Source organism: Thalassophryne amazonica, chromosome 23 (assembly GCF_902500255.1).
Source record: "Thalassophryne amazonica chromosome 23, fThaAma1.1, whole genome shotgun sequence".
Lineage (NCBI taxonomy): Eukaryota > Metazoa > Chordata > Actinopteri > Batrachoidiformes > Batrachoididae > Thalassophryne > Thalassophryne amazonica.
The window spans coordinates 9,952,134-9,969,940 of NC_047125.1; the positions used below are offsets into that span (position 1 = coordinate 9,952,134).

At 41.3% G+C, this 17,807-nt stretch overlaps 1 protein-coding gene across 1 annotated transcript in view; it reads left to right on the forward strand.

Moving 5' to 3' along the window:
• The window catches only part of LOC117505039 (NACHT, LRR and PYD domains-containing protein 3-like), a 241,888-nt gene that overhangs the window by 70,606 nt on the left and 153,475 nt on the right, over positions 1 to 17,807 (forward strand). Inside the window, exons 6-8 of the mRNA XM_034164562.1 lie at positions 10,030 to 10,151; positions 10,231 to 10,426; positions 10,722 to 10,817. Coding sequence (XP_034020453.1) covers positions 10,030 to 10,151; positions 10,231 to 10,426; positions 10,722 to 10,817 — 414 coding nt within the window. The remainder of the gene's footprint in view (positions 1 to 10,029; positions 10,152 to 10,230; positions 10,427 to 10,721; positions 10,818 to 17,807) is intronic.

Consider the following 17,807-nt stretch of genomic DNA (forward strand, 5'->3'; position numbering starts at 1 on the left):
ATCATGACCAAGACTTGCTGCCGTTTCAGTCAGAATATAGGTGGCACTTCTGTCTGTTGTTTTGGTCCTATCCAATGCTGCTGCAAGTCCTGGTGTTACAACAGCTTTAATTTTACTGGCTTAACAAATTCTTCATCTGGACTTTCTGTGTTCTCTTCACTCTGGTTGGAGACAGTGTCAGGTAGTGAGACATTAGATGGTCCAGGCTCCTCCAGTTTCTCTTTGTACAACCCCTGGCAATAATTATGGAATCACCGGCCTCGGAGGATGTTCATTCAGTTGTTTAATTTTGTAGAAAAAAAGCAGATCACAGACATGACACAAAACTAAAGTCATTTCAAATGGCAACTTTCTGGCTTTAAGAAACACTATAAGAAATCAGGAAAAAAATTGTGGCAGTCAGGAACGGTTACTTTTTTAGACCAAGCAGAGGGGAAAAAATATGGACTCACTCAATTCTGAGGAAAAAATTATGGAATCACCCTGTAAATTTTCATCCCCAAAACTAACACCTGCATCAAATCAGATCTGCTCGTTAGTCTGCATCTAAAAAGGAGTGATCACACCTTGGAGAGTTGTTGCACCAAGTGGACTGACATGAATCATGGCTCCAACATGAGAGATGTCAATTGAAACAAAGGAGAGGATTATCAAACTCTTAAAAGGAGAGGATTATCAAACTCTTAAAAGAAGGTAAATCATCACACAGTGTTGCAAAAGATGTTGGTTGTTCACAGTCAGCTGTGTCTAAACTCTGGACCAAATACAAACAACATGGGAAGGTTGTTAAAGGCAAACATACTGGTAGACCAAGGAAGACATCAAAGCGTCAAGACAGAAAACTTAAAGCAATATGTCTCAAAAAACGAAAATGCACAACAAAACAAATGAGGAACGAATGGGAGGAAACTGGAGTCAACGTCTGTGACCGAATTGTAAGAAACCGCCTAAAGGAAATGGGATTTACATACAGAAAAGCTAAACGAAAGCCATCATTAACACCTAAACAGAAAAAAACAAGGTTACAATGGGCTAAGGAAAAGCAATCGTGGACTGTGGATGACTGGATGAAAGTCATATTCAGTGATGAATCTCTAATCAGCATTGGGCAAGGTGATGATGCTGGAACTTTTTGTTTGGTGCCATTCCAATGAGATTTATAAAGATGACTGCCTGAAGAGAACATGTAAATTTCCACAGTCATTGATGATATGGGGCTGCATGTCAGGTAAAGGCACTGGGGAGATGGCTGTCATTACACCATCAATAAATGCACAAGTTTACGTTGATATTTTGAACACTTATCCCATCAATTGAAAGGATGTTTGGGGATGATGAAATCATTTTTTCAAGATGATAATGCATCTTGCCATAGAGCGAAAACTGTGAAAACATTCCTTGCAAAAAGACACATAGGGTCAATGTCATGGCCTGCAAATAGTCCGGATCTTAATCCAATTGAAAATCTTTGGTGGAAGTTGAAGAAAATGGTCCATGACAAGTCTCCAACCTGCAAAGCTGATCTGGCAACAGCAATCAGAGAAAGTTGGAGCCAGATTGATGAAGAGTACTGTTTGTCACTCATTAAGTCCATGCCTCAGAGACTGCAAGCTGTTATAAAAGCCAGAGGTGGTGCAACAAAATACTAGTGATGTGTTGGAGCGTTCTTTTGTTTTTCATGATTCCATAATTTTTTCCTCAGAATTGAGTGATTCCATATTTTTTTTCCCTCTGCTTGGTTTTTTTCTTGATTTCTTATAGTGTTTCTTAAAGCCAGAAAGTTGCCATTTGAAATGACTTTAGTTTTGTGTCATGTCTGTGATCTGCTTTTTTTCTACAAAATTAAACAACTGAATGAACATCCTCCGAGGCCGGTGATTCCATAATTTTTGCCAGGGGTTGTATTTTGCTTCTGCAGCTTTCCTTTTTTCTGCTCTTTGTTCTTTGGCAGTTTGTATTTTATCTATGCCTGCCATGCATCCCCTTCTACCTTTCTCTCGCTGAGCAAGTAGGAACTGTCTGTCATCTTCAAACTTTATCATTATTAGGACATCCTGATGTGCCATGTCAAACAAGTCCTCCAAAGATTCACAAAACACTGTTTCATCTTTCTTCTGCTTGTCTGTATTGTGATTCTTGGTCTTTTTCAATGTTTTCCATTTTCCGAACACTTTTCTAACTTTGTGATCAGATGCTGCTTTGCCCTCAGTGGGATTCTAGCTCTCTCCAAAAAAGGAATTGCCATGTCTATAGAGGTCACAGCAGCATCATGGACAGTTTTCTTCAAATCAGTGTGTTTGAAGAAAAATACCTTGAGTATTTGCCCATTTGAGGGCAATTTGTTTCCCTTTATTTCAGTTGGTGGAACCAATAAGGTATGTTGGTAATGTTCTACTTCTAGTAGCTGACATGTTTTACTGAAGTTTCCAGTTAATGGTTAAGCATGTTAAGTCAGCAAGTGTCTCTTTTTACATTTATCTCATGTTAGATTCACCATCACCAAAGATCTGAAAGAAAAGAAGCTGTGAATTGAAGCAAAATTTTCAGCTTGTAGCCTAAAATAACATTTTTGAAAGTATGTTGTTTGTGAGAAATATTTAAACCCAGGTATAGTTTTAAATTGAATATAAAATTATACTTTAGTTACACTCAGGTGGTTAACTTCTATCCTCTTTATAAGTGATGTGATTAGATACTGGATAATGGATAACCTATTGGACGGGCACTCAGGCAGCGATAATTGATATATTTACAACCTTCAGCTATGATGTGCTACCTCTAAATATTAATGTATGACAAAAATATTTGGCAGGCTTTCTTTTTTCCCAAAGCATCATAAAATGAAGGGGTGAGAGTAATGAATTTCCAACTTTTATTTTTTTGAACCACCCTAGTGTTTACAGTCAGTTTGTCGATGTGGACACCCAGGTACTTGTAGTAGTCCACAATGTCCACCTCAGTTCCAATGATGGTAACTGGGCTCGGCCAGGTCTTCCAACTTCTAAACTCCGCCACCAGCAAATTCATCTTAGATATGTTGAGCTGCAGGTGGCTGAATTCACACCACTCCACAAACCCAACAGCGCCATCTTGAGGAAACAAAAAGCCAAGTTGAAGACCCTCTTAGTTACTTCTGCATATAAGTCACAAGTTTTGACTCAATGAGTAAATGTTGAGAAATGTTGGCTTCTCAGAATGCAAAAGATGGAGAACCATGTCCTACCTTATTTGTAGGTCAGACTCAAAACTTCTCAGTGGGCCATTGTATCTGCTGCAGCTTGGTCTAATGTGGGTGTGGTCTTTTCCTTCTTTAACAGTTGTATTTGAATATAGAGATGTTCAAATAGTTGCTGTCTGACTCATTTGGCCTGTTTGATCTTCTGCCACCATGATCTGGACTGAGGTAGGTGGCAGAAAATGAATGAAATGTCAGATTTATTTGTGACTTTAGCGCAACATGAGTGTTACATCCACAGCAGAGAGGAACACTGAAATAAAGGTTGCTGAAAAATAAAACAAATTCCACCTGCTGATGTGCTGCAGCACTGAGTTTCCAGAGGACCAGCACACCGATTCCAGCCACATGTGGCTGCAGACCTGCAGGATGATGATTGTAAATTCCTGCCCAGTGCTAAAGAAACACCTGGAGGCTGAGCATCTCTGGGAAAACAAGGAGGAATTCTGACATCCCAGGGCTTTTCCATAGGCAGAAACACCAGAAATGGCCATGTGTACAATGATTTTATTTTTTTTTAATTAAAAGATTGATCAGAATGACAAGAAACTCAGTCTTTGACAGATTGAACTGAAGGTGAAGAACCCTCATCCATTCTGAGATGTCAGAATGACAGACTGAGGTCTCCCCTGAGACTGTTGAGTCTTCTTGTGGGAACAACTGGTTGAGAGGAGGAGTCCAAGCACTGAACCCTGAGATCCTCCGGTGGACGGTGTGTTTGAGACAGCTGCACCTTCCAAGACCTCCCAGAGAGGTAAGACCCTCTGAGGATTACCCCAGAGAGGTATGACTGTGATCAGCTAAAGGCCAATCCTTATTTACTCATTTTACTAACTACAACCAGCTCATGAAGGCTGTAAGGTCAGTGGTGAAACCACCAGCAGTGATAGAAGTAGGTGGTGGAGATCCAGTTTGTAGCCAATTTATCTGCAGTAAAGCTGGAAGATCCAGATTTCTAACAGCTCCAGTAAGCCGTGTGTTGGAAGGTGCAGTGTTCTCTGGTAGTCAAAGGGTAGACTTTTTCAAGGCTATAGGATTGCATCCAAAACAGATGGTTTATTGAGAACTTTCAAGATTTTCCTGCATGGGAAGAACGCCAGAAAAACATTTGTATTCAACTGATAATTTCCACTTATCCTGAAGGTGTTGCTGCCTGTGAAAAAGCTTTTGCATCCACCTCAGGAATGTCTGAGATGTTCAGCTTCCAGGTGTCTCTTTAATCTCTGACGCTGAGTGATCCAGGGCTTTACAGTCCTCATCCTGCAGGTTTGCAGCCTCACAGTGGCTGAAATCAGTCCTGCAAACCAGATGCTACAGCACATAAGCAGGTGGAATCCATCTGTTTGCATCCATCTTTTTGTTCTGAAGAATGATAAAGAGGAAAAATAAATTCCAGAAAACGTGTGTGCTGCTGCTATGCATGAATACATGATGTTTGAATGAGTTGACATCACACTCACACGTTACCCAGAGCAACCATATGAAGAACATCAGCCTGGATGAAAACCGATTTCTTTGATAACAATGAATCCTTATAGAACTGTTGAGTTTGGTTGTAAATAACTTTATAAAAAAGAAATCTGATCATCAGGAAAACCTTCTTGATGATTCTCACTTAAGATATGTTGGAAAGTTTGCTGTGATTAAACCAACTATAATGCTTCCATATTAGCAAGGCCAGCAAGACACCCATGATGACAGCTCTGAAAGAATTAGTGGTCAGTGGGGTGCTGCAGCACACCCTGCTGGGAAAATCAGGCATCACAGCATGCTAATTTTCTTTTTTTTTTTTTTTTTTTTTTTTACAAACAAACATTTCTGGGGTCACAACTTTATATTGTCATTGCTGCACCAATAGCCCAATTCTTGCTAGAAAAAAAGAAAGAAAGAAGAAGAACCCATCAGAGAAGTAGACTGACAAATTCATGGTAGGACACAGCCTTCTGATTAAAAATATCACGACGACACAGTGCAACAGATAAGAGAATATTTCCAGAGGAATCCTTCAAATTGTGATGCAAGCACCACATTTGGCACAAACACTCCTTAGACATTACTGAAGCTGAATGTCCACTTGAATTGTCAATAGGGGGCCAGGTAGGGGTGAAAATTTACACAGGGGTCAAAATTTTAAAATTCTCCAATCATATAGAAAGGTATTCCATAATATTTGTCTGATCATAAAGATGTCCAAAATGTATATTTCGGACCATATATGACTGAAGTCTATGGGGTTATGGGTTAAAAATAGCAAAAATGGTGAGAAAGGTCAATTTCAGTTTGCACAGGGGTCAAAAGTTAAAGTTGCTCCAGTTTTGGTAAAAAAGTGGTGCAAATTATTGGTTGAGCTAACAGGACCAATGAATGGAATAGTTTTGACTGTGCTGAATGCTTGGTCTGCAAAGTAAAGGTTAAAAAATGTTGACGTCCATTGGATTCTATGACGTGTGACGTATGTTATCCTGTAATGTGATAACTAAGTACGACATGATGCAAACTATTCCTTTTTAAAACTCTATTAACTCAATCAATAATTTGCATGAATATTTTTCAAAATTAGAGCAACTTTAACTATTGACCCCTGTACAGACTGAAATTGACCGTTGTCACCATTGTTGCTGTTTTTATCCCATAACGCCTTAACATTCAGCCACAGGAAGTCCAAACTATACCTTTTTGGAATCTCTGTGATCAAACAAATAATGTGTTATAGTTTTCAATATGATTGGAGCTTCTTTTATTTTTGACCCCTGTGTAATTCTTCAGTTGACCTGGCCGCCTATTGAAAATTCAAATGGACACCCTGCCTTTTCAAAAGGATAATGTCCAAGGTGCAGTTGTGTCAACTTTGGTGCTTGCATCATTTGAAAGATTTTTTTCGGTTATCTGCTGCACTAACAGTGGGCTTGAAGGTTAATAACAGTTCAGTAAAACAGGCAATTAGTAATTTTTAAATCATCGATCAGAAAACCCTCATCAGGCGTTTTAATTTCCTATCCCGAATCCAGCCAAAAGGTGGCAGTAATCCACCTTCCTCCTGCAGTGAAAAAAAGGAGAAGAAGAGCGGTTTCCTCTTAGCTTCTTAAGCTACAGCTAGTTTGCTAGAAACGTCGAAAATTCTTCTCGAAATAGATTAAACTTCACTCCGTAAACATCTAAAATGTTTATTAAATCGCTCTCGAGCCTCAAAAATGACAGTAAACTGGAGGAAGGACGAAGTTAGCGCAATACCTCCAACAGCTGAGAAGGATTTTCAAACAGCTGCTAACAAAGAAAAACAATCTCAGAGCGCCGAGAAGAAATTAGCGGATTAACAAAAAAAAGAGACGAAACGAGTCAAAGTGCTGGATGCTGTTTTTAAACCAGAAGGTCGCTGATAAAGAGCAGGTTTGTTCACTCAACTATATTTTACACGAACACCAAAAACAACAATCAGCACCAATTATGTCATAAAAAAAAAAAAAAAAATCAAAATCAAATAGACAAAACTGTGTTTCATAATGAATAAATCAAGGATCAGTTGTACTGAGTCTTTACCAACCTACAATAAGAGCTCATTTAGAGTTTGCTGAAGTGTGACTCGAACAGCTGATGAATCCTTGTGTCTGGGTTATTGTCCTGGATCAAGACTAAGATTTAGGCTTGTAATGACTCCCTGGACTCAGCCATCAGAAGTGTGTCTGTATGTGGTGAAAGTGTTGAACTTGTAGAGACATTTACTTTTCTCAGCAGTGACCATCATGGCTCTGGGTCCTCAGCCTTTGATACCTGTGAAGAATTTATGGAGTCATGTGGTCGCAGGACAGAGGTTTTTGGGGATATCAATATCTTTACAGGAGAACGACAGTCAGAGCTTTAGGGTCTTGGTGTTATCTGTGTTGCTGTATGATTGTGAGACTTGGACACTAATCAGTGATTGAAGTAGATGCCTCTGGTACTAGGTCCCTTCAGAAGATCCTTGGGTACTGCTGGAATTACTTTATCTCAGATGAGTGATTACTTAGGGAGACTAAGCCAAGGAATATCATGTGCATTGTGGGGAAAAGTCATCAACATTTTGGCTATGTTGCACATTTCTCTGTACATGAACCAGCTAATAGGTGTCTGTGTGTTGAAGACCCCAGTGGCTCATCAAGTCCAAGTATTCCATGGGCTAGATTTGTGCAATGTGCAATCCCCCAAAACTTGGCTTCGATATATTTTTCTGAACACTTGACATTTCTGGAACATGAAATGGACGGAACTGTAAATTAATTGGGATGCAGTAGTCCATTGGCCAAACAAGGTTTTGGTATCACTTAAGGATACTAAACAACACTTACAATCCTCCAGCCTCAGTGTACCATGTCCAACACAAAAATGTATGATGGCCATTCCAGGGTTGTAGGTAGGGGTCAAAGAAAAAATACAGAGGGGTAGGGCTGTCACAGTTATTACAATATTCGTCAGTCGCGATTATTTTTCATATTCGTGATTATTTTTCATATTTGCGATTACCATGAATTATTTTATCCACAAAGCATGAAACGACTCAGAATCTGACGTCATTGTGCTGCAGCCTCGCTCTCGTCTTAAGGCGGGACAATAACATGGAGGCTGAAGAGCGATCCGTCCTGCCGTTTGGATAAGACGGCCGATTAAAACAGTGGCCGTCTTCTTCAAAAGCCGTCTAAACATGCGGAGCTGTCGGTGTGTGTGTCTGTGTGCGCGCGGGCACGGAGTCAACAGGCTGCAGACTGCAAGGGAGGGGGTGCGTGAGGGAGATTCCTGAATGCAGGCGCGACACGTTAGTCTGAGAACCATCAGTGCGCATCGAGCGCGGAACAGAGAGAGGATTTTAACCCGAGTGAACAAGTTTAAAAAAAAAAAACCCAAAACGTGAAGCTGCTTTTACTTCTCTCTGAACTTTCTCTAAAGGTGTGATTCTGCCGTTACTGTCCTGTTCACACCATGTGCGCGTCGTATACTGAATTTATGAGATCATGAGACGAAATAAAAGGTCAAATAGCTTTAAAAACATATTTAAAAAATGAGAATATATGAATGAACTGAGCCACAAAAAAACAAAAAACCCTGACATGGAGAAGCTGTGGTGATGTTCAGACGCACAGATCACAAAAAGCAGGTGAGAACTCTGAACTTTAACAGCTGTTATTTTCCAAAGGTATTTATTTGTTCAGTCTTGAGCTTAATGCAGTGTTTAAGCACAAAACGTGACTTATGAGGAGAAACAATTTCAGAAATGCAACAGAAACAACCACAAATCAGAAAAAGTTGGGACTGTATGTAAAATGAAAATAAAAATGTTGCACCATTCCCAGTTTCTCCACTCACAGAAGCCAAACATTCTTCCAGAGTTGTGTAATTATACTACAATAGTAGAATATAAAGAAGGGGGGCAATATATTCGTCAATCGCAATTATTTGTCTGACATTTAATCGTCTCCAGAAATTCCTAATCGTGACAGCCCTACACAGGGGTCAAAATTTAAACTGCTTCAGTCATAATGAAAAGTATACCACAATATTTGTCTGATTGTAAAGATTCCAGAAATGTATAGTTTGTATTATCTATGCTGGAATGTTATGGATTTATGGAAAAAATGAAAAAAAATGGTGACAAAGGTCAGTTTCAGTTTGTACAGGGTAGAAAGTTGCTCTATTTTTTTTGTAAAGTGCTGAAAATTATTGGTTGATTTTAATAGTGGTTTAAAAAGGAATAGTCTGCACCATCTGGTGTGCTTAATTATTATCATGGGGTAACATGAAAATTCAGTAAGGTATATCTTATATATTATATTCCAATTCTAAGGTGGAACTATGCCAGTATACAAAGGTATATCTAAAATGGAAGAGTAAAATAGGAGAGTAGAAAAGAGTAGAGTAGTCATGTAGGTTCCTACCTGGCACCTAAGTGGCTCTACTCTACTCTGAGAAAACCAGAGTAGACTTGCATACGTACATGTCATACGTATGCAAGTGACAACATTCAAGCCCATATTTTGACCACAACTCGGAAGTGCAGTTCCTTGACTGGCCACTTGAGGCTTGCTCCAAAACAGAGCACATTCCCATAGAAGCCATTCTAAAATGTCCAACTATAGAGCAGAAATTAACATGTCTGTGGCCTGGTACAAAAAATTATAGGGTAGCGCAGTCTCGTTTGAGGGCGGGTGCTAAAGGGGTAAAATATGACGTAATTTCTCTAATTCTGGGGACAGAGCTGTGTAGGCTAACACTGACCAACACGACGTCTCAGTCTCCCATTTGCCTCGTCTTCCCTTCTCCACTAGGAAATGAAAAAAACAAAAAAAAAAAAACGCTGCACTTTTTGCGACTGCTTTGGTGATTATTGCCAAAAACAAAACAGTACACCAGAGCAGCTGTAACCATAAGTGGTCAAATCCCGCAGGGTTCATACAAAACTGCGCTGCTCTATTGTGGCAGTTTTCAGAGAGGTGGGGACAGTAATTTGCTGAAATGGCACATTAAAGATGTGTGTGAATCCTGTGACGAGCTGGTCAGCACATGCCTTCAGTGCTTGTCTTGAAGTACCATCAGGGCTAGTTGCTTTATTGCAGTTGATGTAAAGTAGTGTTCTCTTTACCTGAGGTCTGGAGAGTGAGTGGCTGTTCGTTCTCAAGAAAGCTGTCTGCATCTGGGTCTGGTTCCCTGTTGTAGCTGGAGGTGTCTGCAAAGTGGGTGAAGAATGTGTTTTGGTGATCATGGAGGGAGGGGCAGTGGTTTGCCAATTTTGGTTTCATAATTTGATCCATTTAGATTCTTCCTTGCAGACATGCAGCAGGTGTTAGAAACTGAAGATGATGTTCTCCCTGAGCAGCAGGAATGGATTCTGAGTCTGGACCAAAAGGACACAGATCCTCTAGACATCAAAGAGGAACAGGAAGAACTATGGGTAAGCCAGGAGGAAAAGCAGCTTCATGGTTTGACAGAGGCTGATCTCAAAGTTCACTTTCATGGTTTTCTCATTGAAGAGTGAAGATGAAAAAAAAACACAATCATCACAGCTTCTTCAAAGCCAAAGAGATGAGAGCACAGAAGTGAAGCTTCTTGTCAGCAACTCGACTGAATGCAGAACACTGAAAAAGGAAGTGGCTGGAGATGACTGTGGAGGATCAGAACCAGCCAGCAGCTCAAGTCTGTTCAGTCATTTACAACCAGATACTGATGGTGAGAGTTTTGACTTTTCATACACAGAGAATGTTTGTAAGATTATTCTCAGTGTGGTGTTCATTATTTTTCCATGATATTTGGAAAAATCTCTTTCTTCCGTGTTTGTTTCATGTTGCCTAACTTCATGTTTCTGGCTTCACTTGTTCTCTTACTTCCACATTTGATTGTCTGTTTGCCTTCAGAACATTCCCTCATCACCATCTTGTTTAGGTTTGCTCTGCTCTCACCGCAATGCAGCTTTATGTTCATGAATATTGTTCTAAAAGTTCACAATTTAATTGGTTCTTTGCAGGCATGCAGCAGTTTTTGCCGATTAAAGAAGAATTTCTCCCAGAAAAGCAGGAGTGGAATCCAAGTGTTAATCAGGAGGACATTAAAAAGGAACAAGGTAAACTCTGGATTAGTCAGCAGGGACAGCAGCTTCACCAGCTGGATGAGGCTGATAACATCAGGTCCCCTTTCACTGTTGACCCTGTGAAGAGTGAAAATGAGGATGAAAAACGACAGTCATCACAGGTTCCTCAAAGTGATGAGAGCACAGAGGCTGAGCCCGAAGCCAGCAGCTCAACTGTACACAGAACACTGACAGCACAAGCTAATGAAGAGGACAATAGAGGACTACAACCAGCCATTAACTCAGGTCCATACAATCATTTACAGCCAGATACCATTGTTATCAATTCAGACAGTTCAGAAACTGAGACTGACAACAGCTGTGAATGGAAACAGACCAGAGAACTTCATTCAGGCTTAAACTGTCAGACAAATAATAATGTCTCTGTTAGCCGTAGCAGATGCAGTGTTGCTAAGAAATGGTTTAATTTTTCTGAATGTGGAACAGCAGGTGGTTACAGGAACCATTCAAAGCAAAACAGTGGAATGCAAGCAAGTGAAAAATCATTTAGCTGTCTGAAGTGTGGTAAGAAATTTGGACGAAAGGGGAATTTGATTACACACATGAGAATTCATACAGGCGAAAAACCATTTGGATGTGCTGAATGTGGTAAAACATTTGGACAGAAGAGCAAACTGATCACACACATGAGAATTCATACAGGTGAAAAACCATTTGGATGTCATGAGTGTGATAAAAGATTTGGACAAAAGAGCGATTTGATGACGCACATGAGAATTCACACTGGGGAGAAACCATTTGGCTGTTCAGAGTGTGGTCAAAGATTTGGACAGAAGGGCACACTGATCAAACACATGGTAATTCACACAGGGGAGAAACCATTTTGTTGTTCTCAGTGTGGCAAAAGATTTGGGCTCAAGAGTGATATGGTCACACACATGAGAATACACACGGGGGATAAACCGTTTGCCTGTTTTGAATGTGATAAACTATTCAGACAAAAGGCCAATCTCAATACACACATGAGAGTTCATACGGGTCAGAAACCATTTGGTTGTTCTGAGTGTGGGAAAACATTTGGGCAAAAGAGTGATCTAAAAAGACACATTAGAATTCATACAGGGCAGAAACCATTTGGCTGTTCTAAGTGTGGGAAAAGATTTGGACTGAAGGGTGATCTGAACAGACACATGAGAATTCATACCAGACAGTAACGCTTGCCGGCTCGACACTGGTGAGTGAACGGTACTGTCAGTCTCTTGCTTCACGCCCTTCGCTTGTCCAACATGGCAAGCTCAGAACAAAATGTGGTCAAAACTCAATGCATTTCAGTGATGTTCCTACAGCAGCAGCAGCAGCTTTTTTTCTAATCGGCCGTTTAACGTTAAAGTAAATGAACCTGGTTCAATGATTGTACATGTTCCTCACCTCGTCGCTCTGTGGTGTCCGAGTGAACAGGCAACCTGCCTTCAGCACAAGCGCAAATGTTTTAAAAGCACATTATCACTGAAGGTTGGCAATTAAAGGCCAATTATGCCTATAGTTGAATTGCTGATGCGTAAACTTTTAAAATGGACCATCAGTCCATGTGGTCAGAGCACTCCGCTTCTTTGCATGTGTAAAAAGTCCAGGATCTCTTCGCTCTCCCTCACTCTTGCTCTCTCTCCTGATTCTGATCCCTGTCTTGGTCCCTTGCTCTGCCGTTTTTACTCAGTTTGACTCTGTGACTTTGAGGATGTGGTTGGCTGTATTAAACCTTAATTTTCCCCCCATGATCCTGTCCCTCCACGATTTTTTTTAAAGAAATTTTAGCTAGTGTAGGGCAGTCTGTTCTTGGCATTGTAAATTGCAGTCTGTCCTCCAGTGTGGTTTAAACATGCAGTGGTGCAGCCATTGCTTAAGAAACCTGGCCTTGATCACACTGTGCTGGCTCAGGCCCATTTCCAAGTTGCCTTTTCTTTCAAAGGTTTTAGAGAAACTTGTTTTTTGTCAATTAAAGCAGTTTTTAGATGAGAATGGCATCATGGAGGTTTTTCAGTCAGGTTTTAAAACCCTTCATAGCACAGTCTGCTTTAATAAGGGTTTTTAATGACATCCTTCTTCGATAGAGGACCATAACATTTTATTATCTCGATTATATCACTTAGTGGGTATCGATGGCATTGCCCTTGAATGGTTCAGGTCTTACTTGGTAGACAGAACCTTTTCTGTGCATATTCATGGTTCAGAATCATCTGCGGCTTTGGTGTTATGTGGAGTCCCGCAGGGTTAGATTCTATGGCCACTGCTTTTTTCATTGTACAACCCCAATTCCAATGAAGTTGGGACATTGTGTAAAAACAGAATACAATGATTTGCAAATCCTCTTCAACCTATATTCAATTGAATACACCACAAAGACAAGATATTTAATGTTCAAACTGATAAACTTTAATGTTTTGTACAAATATTTGCTCATTTTGAAATGGATGCCTGCAACACATTTCAAAAAGTTGGGACGGGACAACAAAAGACTGGGAAAGTTGATGAATGTACAAAGAACACCTGTTTGGAAACGGGTGAGTGTCATGATTGGGTATAAAAGGAGCATCCCCAAAAGGTTCAGCCGTTCACAAGCAAAGCTGGAGCGAGGATCACCACTTTGTGAACAACTGCGTGAAAAAAAAAAATAGTCCAACCATTTAAGAATAATGTTTCTCAGCCGTCAGTTGCAAGGAACTTAGGGATTCCATCATCTACAGTCCATAATATAATCAGAAGATTCAGAGAATCTGGAGAACTTTCTACACTTAAGTGGCAAGGCCAGAAACCAACATTGAATGCCCGTGACCTTCAATCCCTCAGGTGGCACTGCATTAAAAACCACCGCTGGACTGATAGTATTGCACACCGGGCATTTGGCTGCTAGCCTGATGGCCTGCGGATTTTTTTTTTTTTTAGTGAGCTGTGAGCTTTTCATCCGCGTTTTTTTTTCTTTTTGTAGCAGCTACGACTCGTCGTCACCTCTTAAAGTGTGGTGATAACAGCACACCTGCACTGAGCTTTACAAAGACATTTTTATGCATTTTTTCCCTCCTTTATTTAGAGCTGAGCCGCTCCGTATCTGCACGTTAAAACAGCTGATCCTCAGTGACGCGTCAACAACTAACACTGTTTTCCACTCAAATGCACCTAAACACTCTGAGGACCACATGATGTGAAAACACAAAACTTTCTTACCTGTGAATCTGGTCATGTTTTCTGCATAAATAAATGTTATTCATTCTTTGTGCTCAAATGCCAAAGCAGGGGCGAATCCAGATGGAATGGGGGCATGGGGCAAGATGTCCCCCCCTCACAACACCCCTAGATTAAAGGTCCAGTTTTGAAGCTTTTTTTTTTTTTTTTTTTTTTTTACTACAACTACTAATACTACTTAAATAATAATTTCGACAAGTAAAATGTTTAGAGAAAATTTAAATGTTAGAATTTAATAGTTACATTTATTAACAATGTAGGTTAGAAATTACAAGTTTTACTGTTACAGTGCTGTCAACAGGTAAATATGAGGTCAAGAAAGAGGTCTTTATTTTACTTTTTATAAAACAAGTATATATTTTCATTGAAGTCAAGAAAGGGTGACTATAAAGTGAGTTTTAGCAAAACAAGTATTGTCATGTTGAGGTGGCAGAGGGTTGTTGTGGGCAGCTGGGGAAAGTAACTAAAAAGTAACTAGTAATCTAACTTAGTTACTTTTACAATTGAGTAATCAGTAAAGTAACTAAGTTACTTTTTCAAGGAGTAATCAGTAATTGGATTACTTTTTCAAAGTAACTGTGGCAACACTGGATACCGGTATATAAACCCTCCTATTGGTGCATAAACTGGTAGATTGGCCCTTTAGTCATGACTGATTGTGGCCTGGACCAATGAGGTGAGGGGCAGGCCAATTACCCCTCCATCTCAGGCCTCGGTTGGGCTACACAGTGCGCCAGTGCCGGACAGAGCGATAACGAGCGATATGGATGGTGGCAAGAAGAGGAAAGGTGGCGCTGAAAGAGCCAGGGATCAGAAGAGAGTAGCCCTTCAGGCAGATGCTGCAAAATGTCTTAAAATAACAGATGTTTGCTTCGCGTGGACGCGGAACATCCACATCTGCGGCAGGCAGCCTCAGCAAGTGGCGGAGAAGTTCAACAGGTGGACGAGGCAGGGACCACTACGGCCATGACGGTAAGTGAAGGTCAACTTCAGCTATTAATTGATGAACAGCAACCTAACTTGTTCATAAATCAGACATCTGTGTGTGAGAGATACTCTGATCTTCTGGTCCGAAGTAAAGTGCTGTCTAAGGTTGGATATAATTTTCAATTGTGCTAACTCTGCCAGTCACATAACCTAGCCTAGCAATGTAACCTGTGCAAATGGTGTGCAGGGCTAGCTACCATGCTGCCGCCGCCAGGTTGTTTCTTTATTCTATTTGTGTGACGGTCGTGCGTCGGTCATACAAAGTATGCTGTTTTGCACAGTCTGCGGTGCGGTGGCGTGGTATAACGGCGTCCCTGTCTAAAATGTATTTTCCCAAGTTTTAATGGGCACACGAGTACATTTAATTAGCTGACTGTCCTTGAACAGGAACATTGCACCCTGTGAAAGCCAGCCGGAGCCAGTCCTGTTTTGACTTTGTAGAAAATTCACAAAATAATGCTATATCTGTATGAGAACAGACTTTGAGACTCCAAGATGTTTTTATGCTATTTTTCTGTATTTGTCTTTGCCTCAATAAAAGCAGGAGAGTTGGGGCGGGCCCTTCAGACCTGAGTGGTGAAATGGTGAGAGAGGGGTTCTCGCTGTCAGCTCTCCCTGCGCAGGAAAGAAATTCAGTATTTCTGTGTGGTCATTTTCTATGATGTGTTTGAGTTGTGTTTCCTTTCAACAAGTTCAACTCTGACACTTTCTTGGTCCTTTGAGCCGGATGCTAACAAACTTGAGGATCATCAGCCCATGAAGGAAGACTCCGTGGCAGGGATCAGATCCTGTTACAGACCCTTTACGGGGCAGATTCCTCCCTGACGGGACGGTGTTCATCAGGGTGAAGGCATTCGAATTTCAGCGACAGAGATTGACCACCGGTGAGAACTGTTTTTCTTGGTATAAGGGTTAGCGTGTGACTGGGAGTCGTGTGAAAAAACCCCATAATGTCTTTTGATTTGTGTTCTGACTGTAAGATCGTCACACTTGTCGTTTGGCTGTAAGGTGTGAGGGGGGGAATCCTCTTACGGGTCTGGATCAGCACGTAAATTCTGTACAGTGTGGGGTCGGTAAAACCTTCGGTGGGCGGGCCGTAAAATTCTGGGATAAATGTGTTCCCTCAGTGTTATCCACTGGAAATATTGAAAAACGGTTGGAGTTTTTTTTTATTTTACCTCCAGAGGCAGTTGCAGTCACACATCCTTTTGTACTTGAAAACAATGATTGGGCTTCAGAGGGCTCAGCTTTCTGACAAAAATCATCCATTCTGCTGACACAGGTGTGGACATAACTGGTGCTCTGGTGTTTATGCGTACAAAATACATAAATAAATGATACACAAGCACAAATTATGTGCAAGCATGTATGTCAGACATCTACATTCAGAAGTTAGTGGATTGTTAAGACTGATTAAGAGATGAAGAACCAGGTTGCTTGATTGAATTCTTTGCCAACAGTCTTATTTTTCAGAGTAGTGATTGAAAAAGTGAGTATGACAATTCAAAGACACCACCTTTGTGTGAAACGTCCGCTCACTCGGCAACAAGATGGATGAGCTGGCACTGCTGATGAAGAAGAATAGAGATTTCTCATCTTGTGTACTGTGCTTCACGGAGACGTGGTTAAATGCACAGACACCAGACTGCGCGCTCCAACTAGAGGGATTCCAACTCCTCTGCGCAGACAGACCGAGCACTCTCCGGTGGAAAAACAAGAGGTGGAGGACTCTGCTTCTATATCAACAATGCCTGGTGCTCCGATGTGACTGATCTCCCAACACTGCTCTCCCTCTCTGGAATATCTCCTCATAAACTGCAGACCATTCTACTCTCCACGTGAGTTTAACTCCTTCATACTTTGCTCTGTGTATATCCCACCGAGCGCGGACGTGCGCGAGGCTCAGCAGGCGCTCGCGGATCAGATTATGAGCGTGGAGAGACTTTTCAGACTCCCTTGTTATAATTCTCGGCGATTTTAACAAAGGGAATCTCAGTCAGGAATTACCAAAATACAAACACTTTGTTAAATGCCCGACCAGAGAAGGGAGCACGTTAGATCATTGTTACACGACAGTGAGTGGCGCCTACTGCGCGGTGGCCCGTGCAGCTTTGGGACTCTCAGACCACGTGATGGTCCACTTGATCCCCGCGTACAGACAGAGACTAAAACTCTCTAAACCTGTTGTGAGGACATCTAAAGTGTGGAGCAATGAAGCTGTAGAGGAGCTACGTGCGTGCTTGGGCACTACGGATTGGGATATGTTTGAGGCTTCAACAGACAGTCGAGATGACTACACGGACACTGTGACATCATATATTCATTTCTGTGAAGACAGCATCATCCCACAGGGCACCAGGGTGAGATATAACAATGACAAGCCCTGGTTCACACCTAAACTCCGGAAGCTCCGTCAGCAGAAAGAGGTGGCTTTCAGAGAAGGAGACAGAGACAGCTATAGAGGTGCAAAGTACAGATTTAGGAAGGAGGTGGCAAAGGCTAAATCCATGTACAGTTCACGTCTGCAGCAAAGGTTCTCTGCCAACGACTCGGCCTCTGTGTGGAGGGGGTTGAAAGAGATTACCAACTACAAGCCCAAAGCACCTCGTTCTATTGACGACTTGAAGCTGGCCAATGACCTGAACGTCTTCTATTCACGTTTTTAAGACATGGACTCACACCTCCCCACCCCCCACACAACTGGATATTCAAACACTCTGGACCTCCTCCCTCTCACCGCTGCCCTCCCCCCTCCCCCCGCTGTCCTCTTGGTCCAAGAGGAGGACGTGAGAAGACGTT